Source organism: Taudactylus pleione, unplaced genomic scaffold, assembly GCF_031769625.1.
Source record: "Taudactylus pleione unplaced genomic scaffold, aTauple2 ptg000314l, whole genome shotgun sequence".
NCBI lineage: Eukaryota > Metazoa > Chordata > Amphibia > Anura > Myobatrachidae > Taudactylus > Taudactylus pleione.
In genome coordinates, this window is record NW_028284715.1 from 17,250,260 (window position 1) to 17,276,162 (window position 25,903).

The 25,903-nt window shown below is 40.8% G+C and overlaps 1 protein-coding gene across 2 annotated transcripts; it reads left to right on the top strand.

Annotated features, from left to right (window-relative positions):
- The first annotated feature begins 645 nt into the window (after positions 1-645).
- On the top strand, positions 646-22,009 carry CFAP418 (cilia and flagella associated protein 418). Of its 2 annotated transcripts, XM_088442715.1 has the most exons (7): positions 646-1,525; positions 1,866-1,962; positions 8,138-8,202; positions 8,444-8,485; positions 11,118-11,183; positions 17,675-17,770; positions 19,665-22,009. In XM_088442715.1, exons 1-7 carry the CDS (start codon positions 1,410-1,412, stop codon positions 19,822-19,824), a joined length of 642 nt encoding a protein of 213 aa, XP_088298841.1. In that variant the 5' UTR covers positions 646-1,409; the 3' UTR covers positions 19,825-22,009. The 2 variants fall into 2 exon arrangements, with proteins under 2 accessions (XP_088298841.1, XP_088298842.1); XM_088442716.1 differs by lacking the exon at positions 8,444-8,485.
- Positions 22,010-25,903: the final 3,894 nt, after the last annotated feature.

Genomic DNA, 25,903 nt, shown 5'->3' on the forward strand with positions numbered 1-25,903 from the left:
AAGCATCATACAACGTGTATTAACATGTATTGTGTTTATTAATTCCAGCATATACAGGGACAGAGATGACAGTAAGCCATTAGATGCACCAGTAGGCCATCCTGCCTGAGCTGAACGTATTTATTTTAGATGTGGGCACCATTCCAGACTATTGGAGCAAGTCCGGGAGCCTGGAGGAGCAGCAGAAGAATCTAGCACAGCCCTGGGCATACTGTATATATTGGGCTCTATAGCAGTGCATCTCTAACAGTGCATGTTTTCCAGATCTTCTAGTTGGTGCACAGGTATATTTAATACTAGCTGATACATGTTAAAAGATCCACGGGTGGTGCTAATTATTTCATTTGTGATATTGAGAAGAACATGCAGCACTAGTAACAATCTATTATATTATTATTTCTATTGTGGTCATGGTGTGGGTCAGGGAGGGGGGTTTCCAGGCAGACGGAAACCCCCCCTGCGTTTGCCTATGCATGTCCACTTTGACGCCATGCTCACAGGTGTTGCTTTCACAATCTCCCTGAAATGCTTTTTCAAAAGTAGGCAAGCACTGTGATGTAAAGAGGCTCCTTCTGTGCAGCACTTGAGATAAGTTGTATTTGCAGGCAGAGGGGAGGGACAGAGAGATCCTTTCAGCTACTTCCCTCCCCCTCTCTCCTGCCATGACGTAGAGCACAACACAGGCAGAAGAGCTGTGCCTGTACAAGGAGACAACGGCATTGTGTCCGTTCTTTCATATCCTTTCAGCTCCCTCCCTACCCCGCTCTCCCCTCTCTCTCCTGCCGTGCTGTGAACAACACAGGCCGGGGAGCTGTGCCTGTACAAGGAGACCAGAGCAGGGTCTCCATTCTGTGATATCCTTTCAGCCTTCTCCCTCTACTCCCCCGCTCTCCCCCTCTCTGTTCTCTGTTGCCGTGCAGTGCACAACACAGGCCGCAGAGCTGTGGAGATGAGAGCTGTGTGTATACCTTCTCCGTTCTGCAATTAGATGATTACAGGCAGCCTCTAATACCGGCACATGTGCAGTACAATTCGCAAGCCAAGCAAATGCGATAAGCAAAGGAGTTGTGCTGGGAGGTGGATTTGCTGGGAACAGTATTTTCGCAAACTGCGTCCCAGTCTGCGAATAATGATACATCCTTGCGATTTGAACAAAAATCATAATGCGAATATGGTTGATATTTTCATGACACTTATAACAATTTAAATGCGAATTTTTATAAATATGGCCCATAGCCTTATAAATGCGGTTATGTTTCATTCGAGCGTCGGAAGCTGGTGTTATGCGTTTACCAAATTCCCACACTGCGCATGCGTGACCTTCCTGAGGTAGTGTGACCCTCGCAGTGCCCCGTCCGCCGTCTTCTAGCAACCAGCTGCTGGGCTGCCAGAGCGGCCGGGTCCTCTCTATGGCTGATGATGATCTGGACAAGCTCCTGGATGAGATGGAGAGCAAGTTCTGTTACTCCGCAACAGGGACCAAGGAGGCCACAGCTGCCGGAGAGGGCAAGAAGGAGCCCAAGAGGTATGTTACCCTGCTGCCACCCTCTGGGTGGGACAGGGTTGCCTCACAGGTATGTTCATAAAGGGCATAATGACATATAATTCTATTTATTGTGAGATTTCACTGTCACACATTTGTTCTGTCATCATATATACAGCCATGGCCAAAAGTTTTGAGAATGACACAAGTATTGGTTTTCACAAAGTTTGCTGCTTCATTGTTTTTAGACCTTTTTGTCAGATGTTACTATGGTACACTCCGGGCTGCACGGGAGCCCGGCGGCTGAAACATCTGCTTGTAAGTCTTTATTAATGTGAACTATAATTAACAACATTTTATGGAAATGTCATGTTGTTTGCAGGTCTGTGAATGCATTTACGAATGTAGCCGCTGGTGATGAAAATGTCGATGATTTAATTGAAGATATACTTAGTGTTCACTTTCATGAAGAAAACAAGGTACAGTGTATGTGCTTTATTTTGCTCAATGTCTATCAGTTCGGTACAATCAGACAAGACTTATTGTTTGTGGTTAACGTGAAGACAATGCAGCTCCTCCTAATTGTTTATCTGCTCTATTGTGCTGTCTGGGAATGGAACTGAATAATACATTACATGGACAAAAGTGTGCGTACACCTGAACATCACACCCATATGTGCTTATCTGACATCTCAATTCAAAACCACGGGCATAGATATAGCAGCAAAGGGGGACTAAATCTATAAGAGTCTCACACTTTGGGGGAGATGTATGATGGGGCGGCTAACGGGCGGTAAAACCTTATTGTTTATTTTGTAAGCACTGTCCCTGGCTGCATATTTTGGCAGCCAGGGACAGTGCTGTGGTGCGTCAACGACATCTGCAGCTGTCGAAATCGATAGCTACTGTTGTCACAATGGTCCTACATTGGTATGCAGTCGGGAAGCCGACTGTCATATCCCGGCAAGGGTCTAAAGACAGGCGTCGATATGTTGACGCCTGTCCATTAGACATATGCCGGGAGCCCGACGCCCTGCATCCCAAGTGAAGGGACCCCGGGCGCGGATAGCCGCACGGGGGGGGGGGGTGAGGAGAGGGTTAGGGTTCCCGGGGGGGATTTAGGGTTAGGCACCCCCCCGGGAGGTTAGGTTTAGGCACTTAGCGTGAGGATTAGAGTTAGGCACTGGGGTGGAAGGTTAGGGTTAGGCACCCCTAAGGGAGGGTTAGGGGGTGGAAATAGGTTAGTATATACTTACCTTTGACGATTGGGATTTCCTCCTCTGCTGGAATGCCGCTGTCGGGATTCCAACCGCCGGGCATGGGTCCGGTGGTAAATCATACTGATTCCCCTACATTGACTCTCACCACTTCAGCGCCCATAGGCGCTGGAACAGGAGGAGCAAGGGAGCGACTCATCCCCCCCCCCCCCAAACATGTTAGAGGCACCAGTATATGTACTGGGTTGTAGGGAGCAGGGTAACCACAGGGCTGGGCACAGAGCTTTTTTCCCCTTTCCAGTTGCTCCACCTCCTCCCTCCTGTCAAGCCCTGGTGTTTAAGGGCTTCTTTAGTTGGAACACAGACGAGGAGACGCTGAGTAGCGGTAATTACCAGCCCTTGATATGACACATGGAGTAGCGGTGAATACCAGCACTTGATGTGAGATGCTGAGTAACGATGATGAGAGTACGCAGGAAAGGTACACTGCGGAGCCTGGGATGCAGACACAGTAGAAAACCACTATAGGAGCGAAGTTGTACAGACAACTTCCTGCTGCAGGAAGTGCCCTAATATACCCCTTGGTAGTTGGTCATTGGCCATAGACAGAAGCTGACCGACCGCAGAACTACCATAGGAGAACACTGATCAGATGACGCTAACCAACATGGCAGAACCCAGGACTGCAACTTGGCAACCAGGACGCACACCAGAAGGATCTAGCAGATCCTGGGCAGAATACTCAGCCATCACTTGTCTGTACGGCTGACATCCGGACTCTTTAGGAGCCCGAAGACGCCATCTCAGATGTGAGTAACGGCCGATCCCAGGCTGCATCCTGACAGTACTCCCCTCTTTTAGGGTGGACTCTGCACACCTAGATGGTTTATTGGGAAATTTCTTATGAAAGGCTGGGCATAGACATCTAAGGTTTTGACCCAGGTACGTTCCTCAGGGCCGAAGCCCCTCCAATCAATCAAATATTGGAGCTGTCCCAGACAAATACGGGAATCCAGAATTTCCTTTACTTCAAATTCAACTCCACGCTAGGTGTGAACCTGTGGAGTTTTGGGTGGTAATTGCTGGTAACGATTTAAAATTAAATGTCAAAGTAAAGAAACATGAAAAGAACTGGATAATTTCAAATGTGGAGGTAGACACAATTTATATACTACCACGTTTATGACTCCCAAAATTTGATAAGGTCCAATAAATCATGGAGCAAACTTCATGCTTGGCATCCTCATCCTAATACTGTTGGTGGAAAGCCAAACTTTATCACCTGGTTTTAGTAAAGGCACAGCTGTGCGTTTGTGGTCTGCAAATCGCTTGTAATTGCTTGAGGTCTTTTTTAAAGAAATATGAACCTTCATCCAGATATCAAAGTAGGATGTCAGAAGTTTAGAAACTGCGGGTACCTCCAAAGGTGGCAAACTTTTAAATTCTGGCAATCTAGGATGTCTCCCAAAAACTGTGAAAAAAGGGATGGAATCGGTAGACGTGTGGTAACGAAAGGTGTGAGCAAATTCTGCCCACAGCAGAAGGTCTACCCAATCATTCTGAGATGAGGATACAAACAGTCTGATGAAGGTTTCAAGTTCTTGATTTACTTGTTCTGTTTGCCTGTTAGTCTGTGGGTGATAGGATGAAGAAAACTTTAACTTGATGTGACAAGAAGAACAGAGTGCTTGCCAAAACCTCGCCACAAATTGGACTCCTCTATCGGAAACAATTTCAGATGGGAGGCCATGCAACCGGAAGACTTCTTGAATGAAGATTTTGGCCGACTGAGGAGCAGATGGAAGTCCAACGAGTGGAATAAAGTGTGTCATTTTGGAAAAATAGTCAACCACTACTTAGATGGTGTTGAAACCTTTAGACGCAGGCAGATCTGTAATAAAATCCATGGATAGGTGGGACCAGGGTTGGGTGGAAATAGGTAAAGGCCGAAGAAGTCCTTGTATTTTCCTCCAGGGCATCTTATGTTGAGCACACTGGGCACAGCAAGCAATTCATTCTATAACGTCAGAAGACATTGATGGCCACCAATAAGAATGTTGGAGAAGTTTAACGGTCTTGAGAACCCCGAATGACCAACAAACAGAGAGGTATGAGCCCAGGTTAATAGTTGTGTAGGAAGATTAGGAGTAACAAAAATCTTGGTGCATAGTTAAGATGAGTCTGAGCAAAGGCCGTCGGATGTGTTGTGTTTTTGAATCCTTTTCATCTTCCTCGTGGGATAAAAATGAATGAGATAAGGCATCAGCTTTTTTATTAAGACTTCCAGGCTGGAACACAAGCTTAAAATCAAAGCAGGAAAAAAAAGTGACCATCGAGCTTGTCTAGGATTAAGTCTTTGTGCTGTTATAACAAATTTTTGTGGTCTGAAACTACAGTAAATGGAAATTTGGCTCCCTCAAGGAGATTTCTCCACTCCACCAAGGCCAATTTCATGGCTAGCTGCTCGTGGTCCCCAATAGTGTAATTATTTGCTTCAGAAGGGAATTTCTTTGAGAATAAACCACCGGGATGATTTTGGCTGTCAGTGGCCAATTGAGAAAGAACTGCTCCAACACCAGCCGAAGATGCATCAACCTCTACTGTGAAAGGCTTTTCCAAGTCTAGTTATTTTGGGATGGGGGCGGAAGAACAGGCCTCCTTAAGTGCCTGAAAAGCCCTTACAGCGGAGGGAGGCCAAAGAGTAGGATTTGCTCCTTTTTTCATAAGAGTAGTAATGGGAGATTCCACAGTTGAAAAATTTAAAATAAATCTCCGGTCATAGTTGGCAAACCCTAAAAACGTTGGATCTCTTTTAAAGTGGTTGGTTGAGGCCAATTCCGGATGGCACTTAATTTCAAAGGATCATCTGCAGAGATTCAACGGAAATTATATAACCAAGAAAGGGCATCGAGGACTTTTCGAAGACACACTTAGAAGCTTTTCCATATAAGTGATGTTTCCTTAGACGAAAGAGAACTTCTCTAACATGCTGACGATGTGTTTGTAAATCTCTGGAAAAAAATAAAATGTCATCCAAGTATACTACAATAAATGAGTGGCGGATGTCTCTAAAAATTTAATTAACATACTCCATGCGGATGAGGTTATATGCATTGCGCAGGTCAGGTTTAATAAAAATAGTGGCTCCACAAACTTTATTGAATAGCTCTGAGATGAGAGGGAGTGGATATCTGTTCTTAAGAGTAAAGTCGTTGAGACCTCTATAATAAATGCAGGACCTAAGACCACCATCTTTTTTTTTTTTCAACAAAAAAAAATTCTGCACCGGCCGTTGATGGGGAAGGTCTAATAAAACCTTTATTTAGGTTCTCTTGAATATATTCAGACATGGCTAATGTCTCTGGTACTAAGAGAGGATATATGCGACCACGTGGAGGAGTTTTTCCAGGGATTAAATCTATACCACAATCCCTTTTACGATGGGGCAGCAATTGGTTCGCAGCTTTCTCTCAAAAAACATCAGAGAAGTCCACAAAGTGTTATGGGATAGGTGTTGAATTGGCGACAGATATCAAGGGACACACTGCGGTGACTTTATTAATGGCAAGAAACACATTTATTTTGACAATGAGAACCCCATGCCAATATTTGCATAGAAGACCATCTATAGTGGGATTGTGGAGTTTTAACCAGGGTAACCCGAGAACAATATCATGGCTACAACTAGGTAGAATAAAAGAATAAAAAAATCAAACTCCTCCCGGTGTAGGGCACCAATTTGAAGACATACTGGAACAGATTTTGAAGAAACGATTCCAGTTTGGAGAGTACTTCCATCTACAACCAAGAGGACTAAATTGTTTTGAAGGCAACAGACTGGATTTTTTCGTTTTTGGACAACAGAACTGGATTAAAAAATCCCTGCAGCACCAGAGTCTATCTGAGCGAGAAAATCTTCAAAATGCGTTCCTGCTGAAAGCACAACTGGAAACAGTGGATCTATTGACTGAGAGGATTTGGACTTTACCCCTAACTGAACTTCTCCTGGAACAATTAAAGTTTAGCGTTTCCCTACAACAGCGGGCAATACTTCAGGTGATGACCAGGTTTAGCACAATACAGACAAAGTTGATTGAGCATACGATGACTCCGTTCAGTCGGAGTTAAACAAGCCTTGTTGACTTGCATGGGTCCGTCTTGTCGAGGAGAAGATGTACATCGACTGGCGGAAACAAGAGTGGATTGAATGTGAGTCCGGACCTCATGTCCCCGATTAACTTGCCTTTCCTGATGTCTTAAGTCAATCTTAATACACAGAGAAATAAGATCAGAAAGTGTTGCTGGTAAGTTTCGGGAAGCTAGGTCATCCTTCATTCTCTTGGAAAGCACGTGTAGGAAAGCTGCCTTGAGAGTTGTCATTCCATTGCAGTTCTGATGCAATAGTCTGAAATGAAACTACATATTGACCTACTGGACGAGAACCCTGCCAGAGTTGCAGAAGGTCTGAGAATGCAGAAGTGGACCTTCCAGGTTCATCGAAAATTTGCCTAAAGGATTTAATTAAATCTTCATATTTAGAGACCAACGGGTCGACTCGTTGCCACAGGGGTTCCCACTTTAAGGCTGTTCCAGACAGGAGAGAGATAACAAATGCCACCCTGGACCTAGAGGCAGGAAAATTCTGGGGTAAACATTCGAAATGGATCTTGCATTGATTAACAAAACCCCTACAATTTTTCTGGGTAACATCGAAACGATTGGGAGGAACTAATTGAAGGTGAGATTTAGAAACAATAGGAACCACTGGAGGACTTGTTAATGTATGTTGAGGAGGACCAGAAACAGACAGCACAGAAAGAATGGACCAGCCCTGCACCCTTCTCCCCTCCCACATTATATATTCCTCCCTTATTACCTCTCAGCTCCCCCTTCATACTTTCTCTCTTCCCCATTGGACCCAAACGCCCCCCCCTCGCAGCACCTTGACACCCCCTTCACGGCACCCCCAACCCCCTTCCACAGAACCACCTTCCCCTCGCATTACCCTTGACCCCCCCTTCGTAGCACATATAAGTATATGTATAGGGGAATCAAAACTAAATTAAGTTTTGGCTCCCCCCAACCTTATAGTGTCCCTGTCATTCTGATCGCTTTCCTGCATTACTACAGGCAGGGAAGCAGTAATTGAAACACATAACATGCGCAGTTACCAATTTTACACATATTGTCCATTCATAATGTAACTAGTTGGGATTCACTCTCCTCGGGAACAAGCTTAAGTACTGAAACTCAAATACCCCTTAGCTCAGAGACTGCAGCCGTATAAGTTTTCACTACACAGAGATTTCGCACAGGAAAAACTGAGTTCTAGGAGACTTTCTAGAAAAATGGTCATGTTCATTTTAAAAGGTAGAAAACTTGCTTTTTAAAAAATATTTATTGGTTTCTTTTGGATAACTTCTTATTTACTATTTAGCAACAAAAGACAAAATCTGCAAGCCAACCATCTAGCAAAATATCCAGACAACAATACAGTAAAAAGTGAGTGAAACTGCTTTATCTTGTATATATTATATTATTCTATAAACTACAGTATTTTTTTTTATTCATTGAGAGAGATACAGCAATTTTCTATAATGTCTGAATACATTGAAGTGAGACTCCCTTGTCATACGCCTGAGATTTGATATAAAAATTATTAGAATAATACAAATAATATATTTATAACTTATAAACAACATCTTTGTTTATTGTATTAATTTTTATCGTTTATACTCATCAGCTTTGCGGAGCTCCCTGGGACTCCAGGAAGACGAGAGATGAGGTAGCAACAGCTCAGCCTCGCTTCTGTATAGTCAGACACTGCTTGCAGAGCTGGGGGCGGGGCCACTCCACTGGCAGTAAGCTGCACTGAAAGAGTGCTAATAGAGTATGGGGGGGGGGGCGTGCCTTGAGCACTGATGGACACCTTGGATGTGTTGCAGTGTTTAGAGATCAGAACTCAGTCAGCAGCAGCAAGAGAAGACATAGTGATGCAGGTAGGAGAATCAATGGACACAAAAGCTTAGTGTAGTGAGGTGAGAGTTACAGTAGGGGGTAGGACAGGCTCCCAGCATCTCCATGTGTGCCTCCTCAGCCATTGACCTTACCGCACGTCATTGGACAATAGTGTATAATGATTAATGACATTCATATTATAGAATAATAAATAATATTATTTATTTATCTAGCGCTATTATACAAAAATATGCTTTACTTTTACAATAAAGGAGCTATATTAGCCATCTTCAGCTCACTTCATAAGTTATCATATGTGGTATAAGTAATACCTAGATGTTATTTAGGGTTGGGTATGAAATCCTGGCTGTTGGGATGTCGCTGGTCAGAATACTGACAGTGGCATCCCGACACCTATAGGAAGTCACTGTATTTTTCTAACCCTAACCCACCCTCCCTGGTGCCTAAACCTAACCTCCCCCCTAGTGCCTAAACCTAACCTCCCACTCCCCACACCCTAATCCTAACACTCCTTACACGGTGCCTAACCCTCCCCCTAATGCCTAACCCCGCTACCTAACCCTAACCTCCCCCTAACACCCTGATACTTACCTTCGGGATGCTGGCGGTCGGGATACTGGTGCCGGGATCCCAACCTGTCGGGATTTCGGCACCGGTATTCAGACCGTCGGCATCCCGCACTCTGGGATGCCGACTACATCCCGTTATTTACATTGGTGAGCTGCACAATTTGGAAAGTCAGAAAAACACACATAATCATTAAATCCACAAATGGCTCATCTTTATCACAAGCGTACCAGGCAATCAGCCATCCTGGGCACACAACATAGGTTACAGTACATATAGAAGGAATCCATAATGGTTGGCTACATAGAAAAGAAATCTATATATAAAAGTATGTTTTATAACATACAAAAAACCCACAGCATCATCAGTACTGCGTATTTGTCAACCTATGTGGCGGTTGTGGGCATTTCGGTGTATATGCCGCAGAGGTAATGATTCCCAGTGTAGGCTGCAGAAAAATAAAACAAGTTGGTATAGAGTTGAAGATCTTTTTGGAAATAGCGAGCATAAAATTCAGAGATGGACAGTCCACGACCATAAACAGACAGGTATTGTCGGACAGTTCAAAATAGAAAACGCAATAAAGGAAACGCAGAGTTCAGTAGGCATAAATAATAAACAGACAATAATGTGAATAAATAATTAATTGGGTATAAAATGATGGAAAGAACAGAATTTAATAAAAAACTAATTTGACATGGAGTCAAAGGTAGGAATGTAGATAAATACACATATACATATTAAAATACATTAAAAAAAACTTAAATAAATTGACAGGTCAGTGAATGTCTGCTGCACACTTGATGCTCTAAATAAATTTGGCTGCCATAGTTGTCTCTTGGTATTAGAATGTAACCAAATGTTGCAAAGTTAAAAAATAGGTAAAACTTCATCTGAGAGAATACAGCAATTCAACCCAAGGCCACTGCATGCTAGCATTGGAGCCTTGTGACCATACTACAGCTCCTGGCCCAACGGAACCACCAGGGAAGCTCATAATCCAGGTACCTGGACTTTTTCCATTAAAGCCAATATGCTGAAGATTGATAGCAACTGTGAGTACACCATTTATTTAACACCATTGAGACGTGACTTTTCAACCATTATGTATCTCTGTAATATTGCTATCAATTAAAGTGGAGCTATTTGCAGTGTTTTGTGGGACAAAGGGAATATTTATCAGGCAAAGAGCTTTTTTGTCTACCACCAGGCACTATATTGGCTGATTGACAGAGGGACTTTTTTCTATCAGCTCTCTTGTCCAATAACATTTGGAATTGTCCACTGTCTGAGATTCTCTCAGAGGAAGTTTTACCTATTTTTAAACGTTACATTCTAATACCAAGAGACAACTACGGCAGCCAATTGTATTTAGAGCATCAAGTGTGCGGTGGGCATTCATTGACCTGTCAATTTATTTAAGTTTTTTTTTATGTACTTTAATATGTATATGTGTATTTATCTACATTCCTACCTTTTGACTCCATGTCATATTTTTTTTAAATTAAATTCTGTTATTTGCATTATTTTATATCCAATTAATTATATATTCACATTATTGTCTATTATTTATGCCTACTGAACTCTGTGCTTCCTTTATTGTATTTTCTATGTCTTTATGAGGGTCAGCTCCTCACTGGAAGCAGCGAGTCCTTAGACATATTATTATATTGATCAATTTTTATATTCTTTTTGCTTAGCGCCCCTGTTTCTCTTTCGTTTTTTTCTCCTGATTGTCAGACAGTTGTTGATTTGTAAACTACAGGGTATAATGCAGATATAACACACATGGGTAGAATGGAGACAATGTTTAGTAGAGCTGTGAACTTCTTCTGTAAAGATCACATAACAATGGCATTGCTGCCTTACAGATGTTGCCCAGTGTACCTCGGAGGAAGTGGCATTCCCTTTGGCATCGGGACTAAAATTTCTGAACGGTAAGTAATTTATTGTGCTGGTACTATTAGTATTCACTGCCTTCCATAAGCTGCATGTATTCAACCGTCTGGTCCATAGCAACAAGGCTGGTGTTACCCCTATCCCATGTGAAGAACTGGTCACCACTTTACCTTGTGAGTCTCCTGGAGTTCTATGGTCATATACAAATGCACAATTGGAATCTCTATAAACTGCTGTTTTACAGAACTGTGACTTGTAATATTCCTATACAAGCTATAGCAGCACTATGTTATACATGTATTAATGATGCATGTTATGTACATAACCCTTTGTCTGTTTGAACTGGTTGTTGGGAACCAATTGGCTCCTGACTGATTGATAGGAGACAGCAGCTATCACTATCAGCCAGGTTCCTCTGCAGATTGCAGCACAGAATTTGCAGTTTAAGGGGTCTATGTACTAAGCCTTGGATGGAGATAAAGTACCAGTCAATCAGCTCCTAGCTGCCATGTCACAGGCTGTGATTGAAAATGGTTGGTTGGTACTTTATCTCCGTCCAAGGCTTAGTACATAGACACCTTAGTCAGGATGCTTAGCCATATACTGTTGGACACACTGTAATGTATATACATACAGTATAGGTCATTTGTGGCCCAGAACATGTTAGATTGTTTGATAAGCTTTTAAAGCTGGGTTGTGGACAATGAACTGAATAAAACATCATAATGCAGGACCCTTCTAAGTAGTCTACAAAAAAGGATAGAATAAGTTATATATTAACCCTTTCCATCTCGTGGACTCCTGGACAAATACCTCGTCTGTAACATGTCTTCCTAATGACGTCTATCTAGTTCTAATGTGCATAGAACCTTTAAACCTAAAATACATAATCCAAGCTTAAAACGCAGTTTCCTGTATCTCTTTCATTAAATTATTTAATGGCTGTAAAAGCCTATGAAAATGAGATACAGGGTTTCTGCGCCATGTAAAGCCTTTTTTATGGCTATCAATAATATGATGTAGGATCATTTTCAAACATTCAGTTATAATTTTTGTCAATTTTATATTGTATAAACTAAACAGGTGGTAAAGTTTGGGTAACTCACTGTATTCTGACAGACAGGTGGAGGTGAGTCCATTGTAGGGCAAGCACACAGAGTCAAAGACGCGGATAGGGATCAGGAGACATTTACGAGAAGCAAGGATAGTGGTAGGGATGAACATAAGGATGGGGGGCCCTGCCGTCAGTGAGAGCTTACATGATAAGAGGTGGGGTGAATAGTTGGAGGGTGAACTGGGAGTCGTACGATTCAAAGATATTTTATCTTCCAGAATGTTAGAGAACTATTCCATAAACTCATCCTTACATGGGGGAATTAACATTATTCAAACAAGAAATAGCCAAGTCTGCTCCTTTTTGGTTCCTATTAATTTTGTCAGAGACTTCTAATTTCATATTTCAGATGTATGGTCATTTCCTCTGCCGACGTTTGTCATGATCAGTTCATTAAGCTCATCCTTCTGATAAAGGTGCCCTATGTGACCATAGGAAGCTCAAAATATCCTACGGACATATCCACTTCCGTAATGAAGATTTCTATTCATAAATTTTGCGACATTATCTTGAATTATTTCCACGTCCATTTATTCCTGAAATACCATTGCTCTTTCTTTTACCAGCGTCATTGTAAGATAGAATTTCTTCAATAATTATAAGACAGAATTATTGGAAATAAGGGGCATTATTTACCTGGAGATGTTTGTGCCCTAATCTCCCAGAGAAGCAGAGGCCCATCAGTCTGTTGCTTATTTATCAGTTAAAAAAAATGTACAGCTATAACCCAATCCCTTCCTCTTTTTAAGGGGGAAGAAAGTCTACTAGCACTCTCTACACTATGGGGTATATTTACTAAAGTGAGAGTTTTTAGAAAGTGGAGATGTTGCCCATAGCAACCATTCAGATTCTTCTTAACATTTAACTTGCACCTTCTAGATGATAATAACTAGAATCTGGTTGCTATGTGCAACATCTCCACTTAAAAAAACTCACTTTAGTAAATTTATCACTATACAATTTAACTTTCTCCATATTTAAGGTTAAAGAGAACCACGGCATGGTCTGAAATCACATTTTAGCGCTGACCTGTGCTGCCAGTCACCCCACTGGTTCCCTATACCACTCAGAAATAAATTCAGACTCCTCTCTCTCGCCTACAAAGATCTCACCTTACTTCTCCTCCTTACTGTACATCTCCAGCCTTAATTCCTCACACAGTCCATCCTGTCCTCTTCACTATGCTAATGATTGCTGTCTAATTTCATTCCTTATCTCCACTTCCCACTGTCGCATTCAGGACTTCTCCCAGGCTGCCCCCAACCCCTGGAATACCCTCCCTTGCTCCATTAAAACCATCAACCAGCCTCCCATCATTCAAGCATGTACTTAAAATGTACCTTTTCAATCTAGCTTACCACCCTTCCTGCTAACTCTACAGTCGCTGCCCTATTCTCCACATCCATATCCCATACCTGCCAACTCTCCCTGATTGACAGGGAGACTCCCTGAAATACAAATAAACACAGTATGATACTGATGGAGTGCTAATTGGGAGTAAAATCCATGCAATACTAAAGAGCAGCTGTATATATGAGAGTAGTCAGTCCTCAAGTAGAAAAAAATGTAAAGCAACAAGAGAACAGCGCTCAGATAATGAAAAAGATTAAAATATTTAATAACTAGTAAGATAGCATATAAATACATTCAATGTATAGAATCAAGGAAATAAAAACAATCATCCACTAATTATGGGTCTAATCCATGAATGCTCGGAGGCATAATTGTAATCCAATAGTGGTAGAGTTAATGTGCTGTTATTGTTAGTCCAGACCAAATAATTACCAAGTCCAGTGTCCAATTGTGAATTGGGGTCCTAATTAGCAATGCTGGCAGGCTTTTGCATAAATCCGGTCCCCTGGGCATAGGTATGGCGGAATGCTGGTATGGCTGGAAAGCACGCTGAATACCATATGGATAGCACTCCTTTAGTTGAGAAAGGTGGTGGAGAGTGAGCAAACAGGACTGACGCGTTTCGCTGTGTCAGTATCAGACTCTCTGAAATAGTAGCAATCTCCCTGTCTCTGTGCAGTGTCCAGTAATCTCCCTGATTGCACCTTACCCCTATTATGAAGCTGTTATATATAAAAATAACAGAGATCTACATTCAAATCGGATCATTAGTATAATTTACCCTAATTGGTTTACATGCATTTTCTGAAGAGTATCGGTGTGTTTTCATCAACACATAGATCTTACTAACTGCTTTGGGGCTCATTTACATTTGGATGTAAGTCAGTTTATGACACGCCTCTCAGATGTAGCAGTACACGCCCACTCTACCGCCACGCTCATAGGTGTTACTTTCACAACCTCCCTGATTTGTCCCCAACTCAGAATCAGCCCTATTGTCTGTATTAGTCTGTACTGATGTATTTTGTTTTTTATTTTATTCTCTTGTACAGTGCTACAGAACACTTGTGGTGCCTTTTATAAATAAGATATACTAATGATCAGACTAATAACAATCTGTTTATCTGCGGAACTAAAATATTTAGGGGAAGACCTATCAAGCCTTGAATTGAGATAAAGTGGAGAAGTTGCCCAAAGAAACCAATCAGCTTCTATCTATCATTTAACTAGCACAGTCTATGCTTTGGGCAACTTCTCCATTTTAACTCTCTACGCTTGCTAAATCTCCCCTTTAGAGAGGCAGATATACTACTTTTATCAGTGTGTAATTTTTCAAATGTCCACTAGCTGGCGCTCTGCATTAATATTCTCCAGTCTAGACCAATTTTTGTTTATATTTTTTCATTGATTTTGTGACTGTCTATATAAAAGTGTATCTGCTGTAATATTATAGTTACCAGACAAGACATCCTGACCAGAAGGTGTGCCATAATCCCCATTGTGACATAATGGAACTCTTCACTGCTGTACTTTGGAAAGCTTTATTACACTGGTTGAAATGTACAAAGAAATGTCCAATCTCTGCTAGCTGAGGGGATGTGTAAAAATCTGGTGCTTGTGTAAAGCTGGGTACACACTGGCAGATATATTGGCCAATCAATTGATCGGCCAATATATCAGGTGCCCATCGGCCAGTGTGTACCAGTCTGTGAACTACGTTCAACCATAACAAATTTAATATACATATTCAAAGTTAGCAATTTTGACACACATGAGATATAACAAATCTCCTGTGTCAAAATTGCTAACTTTGAATATGTATATTAAATTTGTTATATTTTACTAAGACTAGCCTTGTCTAAATATTTTGTTTCAAACTCAAGTGGTTATTATATTGTAGTAATTTTTAATAACGTTCACTCTGAAGCGCAATCCTACAGTCTTTTGGGACCATTTATATTTTATCAGTGTTTATTAGTGTTTTTTTTATATTACGTTTTTTCCAGTTGTGATTAAAACGTCCTAACTCTTTGGATTTTTAATAGTAATATTTACACTGTGTTTGCAATTAATAAATTATTTTTGTACTTTGGATCTACGCAAGAAAGGTTACTAATGACTGACCATACAATTGTGTTGCTGAAAGCTACAGTTTGTTATAGAGGAATTCAGAAAGATTCAAATAGAAACTATAATATAAAAAATGTTGCTGGACTGTTCTTGGAAATGTCCAGAAACACTGACACAAATGGTACAATGATACTCAGCTGTTTTGAGCCATGTAACTAACCCACTGTATTAAGACCTGGTACAGATTGTACAGTGGTTTTATTAATATTTTATAATGTAAGTAGAGTATTTCAGCATAGATTGCACTGTGCATCTGTTTGCTTAAAATGTAGGTAATACAATACAATATATTGGGCCTCATACTTAAGGTAATTGTTCCTACTGTATAGAGAGTTACAGTATATTTGTTGTGCACTGGACTTGGAATGTAATGTTTTAAAAAATCACTAGATGGCGCTACATGGGATTATTACTACTTTTATTCATTTATATTTGTGACTATTACAAGAAGCTCTCTAGATATCCTATAGATCCTTTAAACTTTATATTTTTTATTCTTAAAGCAATTTGAGCTGTTTTATGGTTTGCGTGCAAGTCCGATGGCGGGGGACTGCACATGCGCATGTGCAGAACAGGTCCTGTGACATCACCAGCGAATGTTTCCAAAAAAGGGGCATGACGCCACTGTGTTCTGGGTATGCCGAGGCCAGTGTCTGCTTCTTCCAAAGCAGATTTCTGGGCCTCGGCTACGGGTCCGAAATGGCCCCATGAGTAACCTGAGGGTAACTCATATGGCTAATCGTCTCACAAGTGATCAGATGGCTGCATCCCTGAATGCAGCTATGGATCACACAAGTATGCAGGGGGCGTCCATGTACACCAGATGCCTCCTGCTGCGTTAGCATGTTAGCATCACTGCTGCGTCCATGCTAACTTCGTACATCTCTGAATCAGGACCTATATTCCCAGCCACACGAACGCGCACGCACACACACACACAGCCACACAAACATACGCTAGTGTTAAATTCAGGAGCCAATTAACCTTCCAGTATATTTTTGAGTGTGGGAGGAAACCGGAGTACCCAGAGGAAACCCACGCAGGCACAGGGAGAATATACAAACTCTACACAGTTAGGGCCGTACAGTGTTCACTTTTGCTCCAGCGACAGGCAGGGCGCCGGAACTAGAGAAAGCACTTTTGCTCACGCCAAAGGCGTGGCCACTGAAAAGGGGGCATGTCTATAAGACGCGTCACCCTTTTCGTCACTCTTGGGGGCGTGTCCGGCACTTACGTACACGCCGGGCAGCCCCCAAGCGCTGCTGACAGGGAGAATAGATGTCGGGCGCATGCGCCCGGCATCTATTCACCGACGGTGACGGGGTCACCGCACATTTTCCCACCCGCGGCAGACTGCGACCCGTGGTTGAAGACGGTACCCGCATAGTGTGAGGGCAGGGCGCTTTTTGCCCTCCAGCAGGAGGGCAGGGCGCCGCTCCCCGCTAAAACAGCCTAGCGGGAACGCTACCGTAGTGGGAATTGAACCCACAGTCTCAGTGATGTCAGTAATGCTAATCATCACACTATCCGTGCTGCCCCACAGAGGACTGATTGGATACAATGTTACCACCTGACACGTCCAGTCACATGAGAGCAGCCATTTTAGCCTGGGGTTCTCCAGTCCCTTTAAGTAAAACCAAAAATTTTCTAGTATGCTGTCAAAGACAATGATAATAGCTGCACAAACCCTACGAATAAACAAAAATAATGGTTTTGGCTCAAGATTATATCCTGCAGCAAGTTACTTGATTATAAACTTGATAGATCAGTATTACATATAATGATCGGTATTACATAAATGTGTTTATTCCTTCTTTGTAGTTAGTGTTCTGCTTTCATATATCTACAGTAATTCGTAAATATATATACCGGTATGTTCTGTTCGCCACTGAGATTGTATTTAGTTTTATGTAATCCTTTTCTTTCCACTAGAGCTTGTAACCAGCTGCGCTGTACCAGCTGTGATTTTACCATTGTGACATTTGATGACTACAAATGGGATGCATCCTGCGACTATCTCTTCTTCAGGTACATTTGGAAGATTGCACCACTTAAGCTAAGTGTAACTTAACGACCAGAAATGTGCTGAGCGTTTCCTCTCGGTCCCAGGGAGACCGCACTAAGCGCTGAAACGTTTTGGAATTGTTTGAAGAGTGAGCCGCGTTGTTCCTCCCACGGAACCAGCAGTAAATTAGTAAATATGTCTTAGTCATCACGCGATGCAACAAAACCACCTCACAGCTTGACTGCACTGATTAATTTGATATGTGCCACTTTTATATCTTTGTGTGACTGAGTCTGAATCCGTATACGAAAGTGCTTCAATGCAGCGGGCGCGGCTTTTTTTACACCAAGTTCCTTTGTACAGAATCAGACTCAGTCGCGCACAGATATAAAAGTGTCACATATCAAATTGATCAGTGCCTCATGAAGCGGTTTTGTCGCAACACGTTGTGACTAAGCTGCTACACTCGCACTGCATGGCGTACTGAGGCTGAGCGTATGAGGACACATCTGTATATAATATTTTGTTTAAGCTATAGAGTACATGTTACATAGGGGTTGGGTATGGGATCCCGGAGGTCGGAATGCTGGCGGTCAGAATACCGACAGCGGCATCTCGACAGTCAGAATCCTGACAGGATAAGTTAAGAATCCTAACCCTCCCTCCTCGCAGCTTAACCCAAACCCTTCCCACCCACAGCCTAACTTTAACCCCCCCCAGCCTAACCTCACCCTCCACCCTAACCCTCCCTCCCGCAGCTTAACTCTAACCCTCCCCTCAGCTAACACTCCCCCCACAGCCTAACCCCAACCCTCCACCCAGCAGCCTAACTCTAACCCTCTATTCCCACAGCCTAACCATCCCCCCTGCAACCTAACCATCCCCCCTGCAGCCTAACCCTCCCCCTTGCATCATAATCCTCCCCTCCTGCCGCCTAACCTAACCCCCCCTCAGCCTAACCCTCCATCCCGCAGCCTAAACCTAACCCTCCCCCTAGTGCCTAACCCCTAACCATAAACGTAACTCTCCCCCTAACCCTAATACTTAAACTCGTGATGCCGGAGGTCTGAATTTCGATCATTCCCATCTGGCCAGTCCCTACACTGATTCTCAAATAAATGATCTTGGTTTGCCATCTTGGGCTCAAGCTTGCATACATTTTAAACATGTGTAGGGACTGGCCAGATGGGAATGACCGTGAAGTGGTGGTCAGCTTAACAAATTATTACAATATTTTGGAACCAACATTCCCTGTATTCAAAGGAGTTGCAGTTTGAAAAGCATGTGAGTGCCGAGTTTGTATGATATTTTTTATGTAGATGGTGTGGTCACATACCAAGGGCATTCCAGATGGTTGAGTGTCGTGGATTAAGTCTGTCGTTTATATTTGTATATATTAAACATTTTTAAACATTAGTAGATTACGGTGGTCTACCAGTAGAACTGTCAGGATTTGGAAGAATTTTTTCTTTTTATAATGTTATATTTTTGAGTGTGGGAGGAAATCTTTAATATAAAGGAGCACTAAAAATTACATAAGGTCACAATGATAATAATCTAGGAAACCCCATAATATTATATAAAATATTTGCAATGCTATCATAAATGCAACTTTCAGAACGTACCAACATTCCTTTACGTAATGATGTATATAATGAAATCATTCATTTTGTAATGAATGGACACTGATAAAGTGTTTTTTGTCTCTATGGTGACGAGCCAGCAGATGTCTCTAGTGTCCAAATAAATCTATCTGAGACATTCATTTACATCCAGGCATTTACAAGATCTTTCACATACTATAAATCATTTGTATCCATTGTGTTTTGTACTCCGTTAAATGCGCTACTCTCACCATTTAATTTCCCTTGTTTAATGGCATTTGATAAGTTGCATTATCATTTATACTTGTTACAGGAACAGCGTACCAGAGCACAGCAAATTGCAATCCAAGATGATCAGAAAGAAGGGGACGCGAGCCTATGCGTGTCAGTGCAGCTGGAGGTCTGTCCATCAACTTACTGATCTGTCAGAGCAGCAGCAGCTGCGATGGGTTTGTGGCAAGCACTCAGTATGAAATGCCGGCATGAAGACTGGCTGTACTGTAAGAGAGACTGAGATGTGTGCTATGGCCTGATACAGGGGGAAATGGATCTTCTGATATTACGTCTTCATGTTTTAAGGGGTTGGATTAAGCCTCACGTTAAAAAGGTCTTATATATTTACACGATCGGTCAGGAGCTATATTATACATATATCTGTTGCCCACACACATTGCCCATTGTTGACTGAACATGGGGAGTCTTCATGAGGAAGAGGTGACATCACTGATACATTAGGAGCCAGCTGCCTTACACTTCAGATGGAGAATCCACAATTGCCTGATGACTTGTGAGCCCTCCATTGCCAGCAGGGTGTGTCAGGCCTGAGGTATTGTTGCACATAATTAATATGGGCTGATCACATGAATCCTTCTATGGCACACATCCAATCATATGCTGCATTCTCTGGCACACATCCAATCACATGCTGCATTCTCTGGCACACATCCAATCATATGCTGCATTCTCTGGCACACATCCAATCATATGCTGCATTCTCCGGCACACATCCAATCACATTCTGCATTCTCCGGCACACATCCAATCATATGCTGCATTCTCCGCCACTCATCCAATCACATTCTGCATTCTCCGGCACACATCCAATCTTATGCTGCATTCTCCAGCACACATCCAATCACATTCTGCATTCTCCGCCACTCATCCAATCACATGCTGCATTCTCCGGCACACATCCAATCTTATGCTGCATTCTCCAGCACACATCCAATCACATTCTGCATTCTCCGCCACTCATCCAATCACATGCTGCATTCTCCGGCACACATGCAATCACATTCTGCATTCTCCGGCGCACATCCAATCACATGCTGCATTCTCCAGGAAGCATCCAATCACGTGCTGCATTCTCCAGAAAACATCCAATCACGTGCTGAATTCTCCAGCATATATCGAATTATTAACTTCTTATTATCATGTACTTGTATAACACCAGCATGTTCCATTGCACTTTACAAGTGGGAATTTGACAGTAATAATACAAGGGTAATAACAGACAAAATAAGACAGCTCTTCTTACAATCTATAGGATTACATGTTGCCTTCTCCAGCATAGATCCAATAACATTACTTTCTCCAGCACATACAATCACATGCTGCCACCTTTGGTCGAACACCAAACTGTCTTACATGTGAAAAAAAGGTGCAACCCTATAAACCTGTTCAATACATTACCAAAGATGCAACAGATAAATGGTAACATCACCAGTATATTTTATGTTACATTTATTTGTATAGTATCATTTATTTTATGTATGTTGGCTCATTTCTCAGTATTGCTTATTTGAAATGGCAAAATAAAAGATTGTGAATTTGACAATAGTTTATAATATAAGTTTCCTACATGGAAAATTAGAGCATCTTCTTTATATGTCTGTTTGCGATTTACTTTAACATAGATAACTTTTTTTTATTACGCCTCATTTTATTAAACCTGTCTTCAACATATTAAACGCAATAAAGAAAAAAAAAAAGATTGTATATCTATGGTGGTTTATTAGAGCTCTTAACTCACTAACTTCCACCATTTTCACATGCTACAGATTTATTTACATCTAGTTTCATACAACAATACACATAAGAGAATTTATTCACACCACTTCTAAGCATTTATCTAATTATTAGCCTACACAGGCACATTTTAGGTGTTTGATTATGGAGTACTTAAAAAAAATAACAAGCAATAATAATACTAATATTAAGAGAGGGACAACCTAAAAGTTTCCTAAAGAATGTCACTATGGTAATTTTAAAATAATATGAATATTATTGTAAAAGGAGCTGTCACAAAGATTATAAGGATACATTCATAGATGACCCTACTGCAAAAATAAAATCTATTTATTATGGTCAAAATTGTAACAAGCCTTGGCAGTACACATTACTACTAAACATGAATGCAATTTTGTATGTGTCAATAACTTTAATATCACAGATTTCATGTACTTCCGATGATACATTAATCAACTTTCCTGGCCTTAAATCATCTGCCTATTTATCCAGAAATTTACATTTAAAAAACAAAAATAATTTAATTACATTATTTATTTATTTTAATCAGTAGGGACGCAAGTTAATATTTGGTTTCTTAGAATGAGATGGGGATTTAATTCTGATAATTTATAATGAGCTATACAGTATAATAACTATGAAGCATTTTCTGGTTTTTCAGTAATCTTAGTACTTTAATAAACGTTGACATTTCTTTCAACTTCTACTGAGTTTAGTTTAATGACTAATTTCGATTCAACTACTTTTTATACCATCATGGCAGCATTGCATTGGAATAGCTCTGCGAAATCGAGCTTATTGAATTTGTTATTAGGAGTGTAGGAAAATGAATTTATTGGTAATAATGAAGAATATTCTACTTCCCTATACATATGGGAGAGATATACCGAAGATGTGTTGATTTTGTAGAAGAGGCATATGGCTGAATTCAAATTATTAATCAAATTCTTGAATAACAACCTCTATAATTTGTTTTTCATTGTTAATTCCAGTAAAGAAAGGGTTACTTTTTGGGGGATTTTAAATATACAGGTGGATAAATCCTATAAATGTTATAGTAATAAAGTTTATGTACGCCAGCACCTGCTTTCCAATATTATACATAAAGTTACATGGCTGAAACATTCTTAAGGGCCAATTATAGCATATACAAAATAATTGTAGCAATACAGTGGATTACCATATACAAGTGGATTTTCTTGGAAGGATTTGTTGATAAAGGTTATGACTTGAAGCTTTTAAATTCATTAAAAATAGATGTGGATGCTGGAAACAGACCACAAATATTGTATAGCAGTAATTTGAACTCTACCTCAGACAGAACCAATTTTGTGTATGATTTTTCATCGTGATTACAAAAAGATCAAATTCATTATAAAGAAACCTTGAAACATTTTCACTACATCCTATTTTATCCCACGACCTAGCTAAAAAAATAAACAGAATTTTCTTTATTATAAAGTAAAAACAGTTAAAAACCAAATATATCTTGAAAAAAGAAATAGGGACTACAAATGGGTAATTAATGGAAAGTCTGTAATTAAACAAATGGCGAATTTGTATCAATGAAACGTAATTTTAAGTCTTCTAGTGGGCAAGAATTTGGGGTTATTGGAGATACTGACTGTAATAGCAGCTGTATGGTATATTTATTAACCTGTCTATGCAATATATATGGATAAAACCTAGGTAGAATTTAGCCGAAACACTAGAAAAGACCTAAGTGATGTTATCATGGAATGATTGTTGGCGCCATACCGTGAGTATCTCAGAAACTGCTAATCTTTTGCAATTTTCATGCAGATTTACAGGGGTTTATTTACTAAGCCTTGGATGGAGATAACGTGAACGGAGTTAAACTACCAGCCAATGAGCTCCTAACTGGCATGTCACAGGCGGCGTTTGAAAAATGACAGGAGCTGGTTGGTTGGTACTTTATCTCTGTCAAGTTTATCTCCATCCAAAATTTAGTAAATAGACTCCCTAATCCCTAGAGATTATAGAGATGATGTGCGAAACACAGATATCCAGTGAGCCTCAGTTCTGTTGGCAAAAATGTCTTGCTAATGAGACTGATCATAGGAGAATGACCAGACTGATTCAAGTCAAAAGGAAAATGAAAAAGTCAGATAACAATGCTTTATAACAGGGCTATGCAGAGGAGCCTTGGATTGGATGGGCTCAAGCAGCAGGAGACCACAATGGGCTGAACTCCGGTTAGTTAAGAACAGGACACGGAGGCTACAGTGGGCACAAGCTGACTAAACTGAACAATCTTCTTTGTACACAGTCGGCTCCTTAATACCAATTGGGCATCTTTTAAATGCCACAGCTTACCTGAGTATTGTTACTAAGCATGTGCGTCCCTTTATGGCCACAGTCTACCCATCTTTTAATGGTTAATTCCAGCAGGATAAGGCACCTTGTCACACATCACATGTCACCTGGTTTCACAAACATGACATGACAATGAGTTCAGTGTACACCAATGGTCTGTGGAAATGTAAACTTATATATATTGAGACTTGCAATACACGTTTTTTTGTGACTTAGAAATGAAAGCGGTATTTTTGGTCCTATTTTTAGGTGTTTATAACATCCCTCATTTTGTGAACAAACTTATCTTTAATAAAAGTGTCTACAAGTACACCCACCCGTTATGTGGGCTAAACTAGTATTTGTGAGATTGTAACTTGCCAGTGAGGAGCAAGTGAACACATGGGCCCTGAATAAGAGATGGTATTACATCCATGTGCACATAGGTCCACAGAAATTGCAGTTGCACCCCATTGTACCAGCAGAGGTGGATTGAGGGCAGTTCTGTATTACTTTATTACTTTATTAATGTAATGCACACATGAATCATGCCCCTTAGATGCATTATATAAAGTTTTGGATGCTGTCACAATCCTATAATCCTTCCCGTGGTTTCTCCAGTGTGCATCCCAGCACGGCAGGAGTTATTTCATTGAACGCACCTCTGCAGCTGCTTTTGCAATTAAAACACACTACACAAAATCGAGATGCCTTAATAAAGATTTTTTAGAAATCGAAATGCGTAGGTTAGGGGACCGTTTATTTTATTTGTTTATTTTGTTATTTACATTGGGTCAGTTCTACCTTGGAATTTCTGGAAACGTGCATACTGACAAAGGAAGGTCCGGACCCTGCAATTTGGCTACAGGTTATACACGTTTTTTAAACATCTTTTCCAAATGGACATTGTTACAGACTGACCTAGTGCATATTTTATTCTATTTTTATGCCTTATTCATATATATATTTTTCCTTAAATACTTGAAAATAGATAAGGCTGTTTTCTGATTGCTCATATATACCCTCATATTGGTTATTGGGGATAAGGAAATATTCAGTAAAGGAAATAAAGAAATCTTGATGCGCTTCTCTCAGCAGCCTTCATTGTGAGTATGGTACGCAATTACCTTACTCTCATCACTGAACTGGTGAAGTATGCATGACTATACAGTAAGTGAATTTTATCACTAAAGATACCTTGATATACATATCTCTGCATATCCTTCTGTAAGTAAGGGTCGTAGTTTTTACCCCTGTTGTGGAAGATTCCATTTACAGTAATTTTCGACCCTTATTGGAAAAACTATATAAGTTGTTGTGACTTTGATTTCAATTACGTATAATAATATACACAAAGTGGTGGTTTGACGGTTGTCCGTGATTCAGGACATAGAGATACCTTTATATGCTGGACCTCGCTTTGTTTTTCTGTGAGTGGGGTACGACATCTATCTGTTTGGTTGGATAACTTTTGCTATAGATTTCTATGAACTACTCTATATATGTACATCATATGAGATTCTAAAGGAAGAGGGGCACAGCGATAAAATGCCTAAAAAAGAAAATACACTTGTATTTATTAACATCGTGGAATCAATTGAAAGTCTGAGTATAAAGGACAAACAATTACTTTTCTTTTATATTGTTTTTTGTTTCAAATAATACCAGCGCCATCTCTCCTGTAGAGAGTTCTTTATTTTCTGTATATACTTTTATGCTAAGAGTGTGGTGATACTCTCTTTACATTCTTTAAGGAGGGTAGGCAGCAGGGGGGCGCACTGATTGGATCCCTAAATATATTTTTGTATCCCCATACATTTTCATCTGTACATTTATGTGTTGCCCATATTATCAAACATCTTAGAGGCAATGCTCTGCACTGGGAGAATCCGGATGAAAGTTTGGCAATCAATACGTCGACAGTAGATGGTCGACAGACAATACGTCGACAGACAAAAAGGTCGACTAACAAAAGTTTGACAGTGCAAAAGGTTGACAGGTTCAAATGGTCGACACGTTTTTTTCAACATTATTAGGATGAGAGTTAGGGGTTTATTTACTAAAGTGAGAGTTTTTATAAATGGAAGTGTTGCTCTCAGCAACCAATCAGATTCTACTTAACATTTGACTAGCACCTTCTAGAACAGGGATGGGGAACCTCAGGCCCAGGGGCCGTATAAGCCATTGACCGCCGACCTTCTTACAATC